This window comes from Brassica oleracea, chromosome C3 (genome assembly GCF_000695525.1).
Source record: "Brassica oleracea var. oleracea cultivar TO1000 chromosome C3, BOL, whole genome shotgun sequence".
Classification (NCBI taxonomy): Eukaryota; Viridiplantae; Streptophyta; class Magnoliopsida; order Brassicales; family Brassicaceae; genus Brassica; species Brassica oleracea.
The window spans coordinates 59,078,725-59,084,041 of record NC_027750.1 but is presented as its reverse complement, the minus strand read 5'-3'; the positions used below and the strand labels follow the sequence as shown (position 1 = coordinate 59,084,041).

General features: G+C 35.1%; 1 protein-coding gene across 1 annotated transcript in view; it reads left to right on the top strand.

Moving 5' to 3' along the window:
* LOC106331086 overlaps window positions 1–698 on the top strand; it is a 2,140-nt gene extending 1,442 nt beyond the window's left edge. The window contains exon 3 of the mRNA XM_013769432.1: window positions 152–698. Within this exon, the coding sequence (XP_013624886.1) occupies window positions 152–698 (547 nt within the window). The remainder of the gene's footprint in view (window positions 1–151) is intronic.
* The last annotated feature ends 4,619 nt before the right edge of the window (window positions 699–5,317 follow it).

The window sequence follows — 5,317 nt, the reverse complement described above, 5'->3', positions numbered from 1 at the left end:
GCTTAGGTCCATGGGAAACTCCTTTCGATTCTTCTAGTTGTGATTCCCTTTCGGCGAACCTCCTGGCCTCACTACATTGGAGAAACCTTCCCCCGATTGGTATCTCGATCAACATCTTTCCCTGGATCTGTTGGATCATCTGGGTTGAAAGGAACCGGCTACTCTTCGAGAAAAGGATTTCGACGCCGGAGGAAGCGCTAATCAAAGCCATCAAAGCAGCACGAGAATGGGAAGCAGCACAACTCGCTCCCCAAAAGGCCCTGAAGCTGAATCTTAGATCAACACCGGAGAAAAAGCTACCACCAAACACAATCACATGTAATACCGACACGGCCTGGATCGCTTCATCAACTAAGGCGGGCTTTGGCTGGATTTTCTTCGACTCGTCTGATATGGAGATCAACAGAGGCTCATCTAACCAACTTCACGTCTCGTCTGCATGTATGGCCGAGGCTTTAGCTGTTAGAGAAGCCCTTCTCCACGCGTCCTCCCTCGGTTTCACCAAAATCTGGCTTAGATCAGATTCACAAGTGATCATGAGAGCAATCAACCAGAAACGGGGACCTACAGAGCTCTTTGGAGTACTGTCGGATATCGTTTCTCTATCTTCATCTTTTCAATTATGTTGTTTCTCGTTTCTTCCTAGAGATCTTAATGGGTTAGCGAACTCAATTGATAAAGCCCAGCTTTGTGCTTGAACTATCTCTTGGGCTTTTATGCTCTTTTTATATTAAAGTTATTAGTTGCTCAAAAAAAAATCATTGTAAATCAAAGGACGATGATTTTGGTGACAAAAGTGTGCAACCGGGTGGGTCGTGGTCTGGGGAAGCAACAGCTTTAGGCACCAAATTAGATTAAATATTTATGGGCATCACAATGTTCAAAAGTCTCATGTATCCTAGTGGTTTCCACGGAGCTTGACTTAGTTAGTGGTGTCTGGTTCAATATATATATATATAAATACAAGGATGTATTAATAATTTTAATGTAAAAAAATTAAACTTAAACAGTATTTAGTGGAATGCATGTCAAAAATTCTAAAGAAAAAGAATCCCTTGTTTTTCGTTGGTCCAGAAAACAAAGAGAAAAAGTAAATATTTTCCTTTATGCTTATACATTTCAACTTCATTCTTGACTTTTTACAGAATACTTTATTTTTTGCCTTTTTCCTTTATAAATCACTACCAGTTATTCATGGTAATGTATGAATGTTTGAAACTTTGTTACAGTTCCAAGTAGACCTATAAAATTAAATTGATTAATACATTTTATAATTAAATAAACAAAAATTGAATTGATGGAATGATTATGGAACTAGGAAATGAGGGAGTATGAAAGGAACTAGGAGGATAGGTCAAATAAGTAACCAAAATAAAAAGATTACGTAAATTATGCAGAAGTATGGAATATTGTGTTGTATGTGACAGGTCGTGGCCTCGATACTTTAAGCCCTCTTGGAAACAAGAATTGGTCCAGAGAAAGAAAAAATACGTTACCAACAACTTTTTCTTTTGTCAATTATCTCTACACCGAAAGTAACTGAACCGGGAAAGTAGGAACCATTCAATGCCTCTGTCTGATCATCCGGTTATTGCACGAATAAAGTTCAGCACCATCAAAGGACAGCTAATATCATTACATCTAAAGAGAACTCGCTAATGAACAAAGTCTTACTAGGTTCAGCTTTTAATATATGTTACCAAAACGGTCCATTGAGTTAAATCAGTCAGTTTGACGAAGAAAGCAAATCAATCAAATAGTATAAATGTATAGTTGGTACTTGATTTGTCAAATTATTGTTAGTCGTGCCAGGTATGTCGTATCAGACGGTCTTTCAGTGTCATTGTAGTCTTCAAAGAAATGTATTAAACGAATACATAAGTTTTTTATATTATAACAGTGAAAATGTATATATAATTACATGGTGGGGGGAATCGGATGATGGTCATGGTTCCTAGTCAAATTCGTACGATAAATGGTTGGAAAAATTAGTTCAACATATTTTTATTTTAGTATTTTTCTAAAGTTCTGTTTAATGAATATCCTTTGTCCTTTTGCCCTTTTTTTTTTTTGATCAAAGTCCTTTTGCCCATTTATTTTTAGAGGAAACCGAAACATTAATGTTTTTGTGTTAAAACAATGTTATATATACCTTTCAGACTTTGTCTATTTTGGTTGATTTTCTCGAGAACAGAAGAGAAAGTGAAAAAGAAACCAATGAGAAAAGAAATAAAGAGAAAGAACAGTTCACATGAGTTTCGTGTGTCGGTGTCCATCAAAGACTGTGACACGAAGCTGACACATTTGCATGGCCACGGGAAACCACCCCCACTCTCTAAACCCTAATCTCTTTTCTTTGTTACTCTTATCATTTTTTGGGGGGTAAAATGTTAATTCTATCATATTTTTATTCCCATTTTTCGTTTTTTTTTTGTTCGAGCCATTTTTCGTTATATATGTCATTTTTCTTAAAGAAAATAATCAAATGATTTCAAAATGTATATGAGCGTATTGATCAAGTATTTCATAGGTTTTCTTTTAGTATTTGTAGGTTTGTATCCTGAATTTTCTTAGCAAATCACTGTAATTATTCGGCACTCGCCGACGTGGGTAATATAGACAAATTCCGATGTAACTAATAATCTAATCAGTTGGAACGATGGACCATGTGTTTACAACATATGCGACAAGGCAGGATCTGCTATTGCAGTTACGGTCATACCTTGCATGATTTTAACATGTGTCGGTGAATTATGTATCATCTTATGGACGTTTATCCATGACACAATCTAGGAACTCGAACCCATATAAATGTAAATAGTAACTTAAATACACGTAATCTCTAGCGTAAGTCTCAACGTATGCACATAATATTGTCTGGTAGCCATAACGTAAATATTTTATGGCTTTTGAATGAGTTTGGTGATGTCAGAACGTACATAACGCCAATGCACGACTATTGGCGGCATCGAGGGACAAGATTTACATCGCATTCATAGGGACGATAGCTGATACACAATCGATTTGGAAATTGTTCAATACTCCCTATGTTTCAAAATGTTCGAAGTTTTAGGATGGAACACAACTATTAAGAAACTTGTTTTTTATCTAAAAAATATTATTAAAATATAAATTAAAAATTATTCAACCAATCACAAAACAGACTATAAAATATGATTGGTTACACAGTTTTTGATAAAGTTAAAAAATACATTGAAATATGAAAACATCATATATTTTGAAACATCAAAAACTCCATAAAAAATTATCTATTTTGAAACGGAGGGAATATTAAGTTTGTAGTCACTTCATCTGAAGTCATATCGTTGACACGGTTTAAACCAGATAATCTATCTATATATGTGAAGAAGTAAACACGTTAGATTCATGTTGTTAATATGTACTATTTTTTATAGGTGTTGTTAATATGAGGTTTTTGGCCGTAGATCCTCATCTATGTGAGATTCAAACAATGTAATTTAAACATTTTTCGATGAGGTTTGAATTTGTATACTAAATAATACTCACTCCATTTCAAAATGTAAGATGTTTAAATGAATTTTTGATGTTTCAAAATATAAAATATTTATAACTTTTTTAAATAACTTAATTTTATTAAAAACCGTGTAACTAGTTACATTTTATAATGTAATTTTAATTAGTTAGATTGATTTTAATCAATATTTTTATTGATACTTTTTAAGTAAAAGCAACGTACTTCCTAAATATTTATGATTTCATCCAAAAACATCTTAGATTTTGAAGAGAAGAGATTATATGATTTTAATCACTAAGCTACCTCGTCATTGGGGTTAATAAGTAACTTAAGAGAATTTTACCTTTCAAGACACTTTATCAGTTATCAATTACTACTAGGGACACATTTGATATTGGACACACATTATACATGAGTAAAGACATAAAAACCCCTAAGCCTAACCAAACCACACTTTCGTAATTCAACTCTGACTCATCCTTTCTTTTCTCTTCTTTCTCTCTGTAAATGTTCTTCCCCTCCGATAAACCAGACGTCCACCGATATTCTAGATTTTTGGGTTTGACTTCTTCATATCACCTCCGTTGTAATCGGCTCTCCGACATGCAAGATTTGTTGTCCTCTTAAATCTTCTTCACATTTCATAGATCTATTCTTAAAACCTATTGATTTCATATTTTTCTTCTTGTATAAGACTTTATTCAAAGATATCGTTGATTTAACAATTTTTTGGAGATTTTCGAAATCCTAACCATACACGACAACATACACGACAGCGAACCGCTTCCACGGAAATCACCTGACCACATCTCACCCGTCTAGAAATCACCTGACCACAGCTCACCCGTTCAGACTTCACCGTCAATTGATCGCAAATACCCCGTCCACATCTCCCCTGTCCACTAATCTGAAAACCAGTCCTCATTCCTCCATGATTCAGCTGTCCACACCTCACCGGTGCACACCACGACGGAACGCCCTGTAGCGACCCCAACGACTTCACTGGCACGAAGGAGAGTCATTTATGATGCGGGTGATCACCCCAACAGTCCTCCTTTCCACCACTTACTCTACCACGCCGCCATCGTTATTAAAGCAATAACATCGTACGCGTTTTCTACCCGTTAGATCTCTTTAGATGAACTCAAACTTGTGGCTCAAAATTAAGACACCCCTTTTCATATACCAACCCTTTTTAATGTCCACAATTCAGCTGAGTTACTTTAACCTAACTATACAAAACACAATTAACTAGACTTGAAGGCATAAAGATTAGAAAAAAGACAGCTGTCCAAAGAAAGTGTCTTAACAGTCCAATGTGTCTATATATGTTAAAAGAACTCAAAATGTGCTTTAGACGGTAAACAAATCGTACCTTAAACCATAATGTTACATTTATTTATTTTAAAGAAATTGAAAAGATAACAATACTTTATTCATTGGCTTCGGACTGTATTTTAAAAGTTCCCGTGGAGCCTACATATGCGATAATGTAGGAAAGAAAAGAACATAGAGCAATGGAAGGGAGTGATGGAGCAGTTATACTGGGTACGACAAGCTATTTAATGGTGTGGAATTGGACCAATCGGCAAACACGGGAACTGCATGGAAATGAAATGAGAGTGGTGTATCACGATGCCTATGTGACAATTTTTTGTAGAACGCAATGCAAGACTTTTATGTGCAGCCAACTGCATAGTATTGTACTGTTAATACACGCATTTGTATTATGCAACATGTACTTTTAAAGAAATTTCTTAGTAAACACGGATTGAGTATAGCTACGAGCTTAATTTGATATTTAAAAAGCAAAAATGTTGT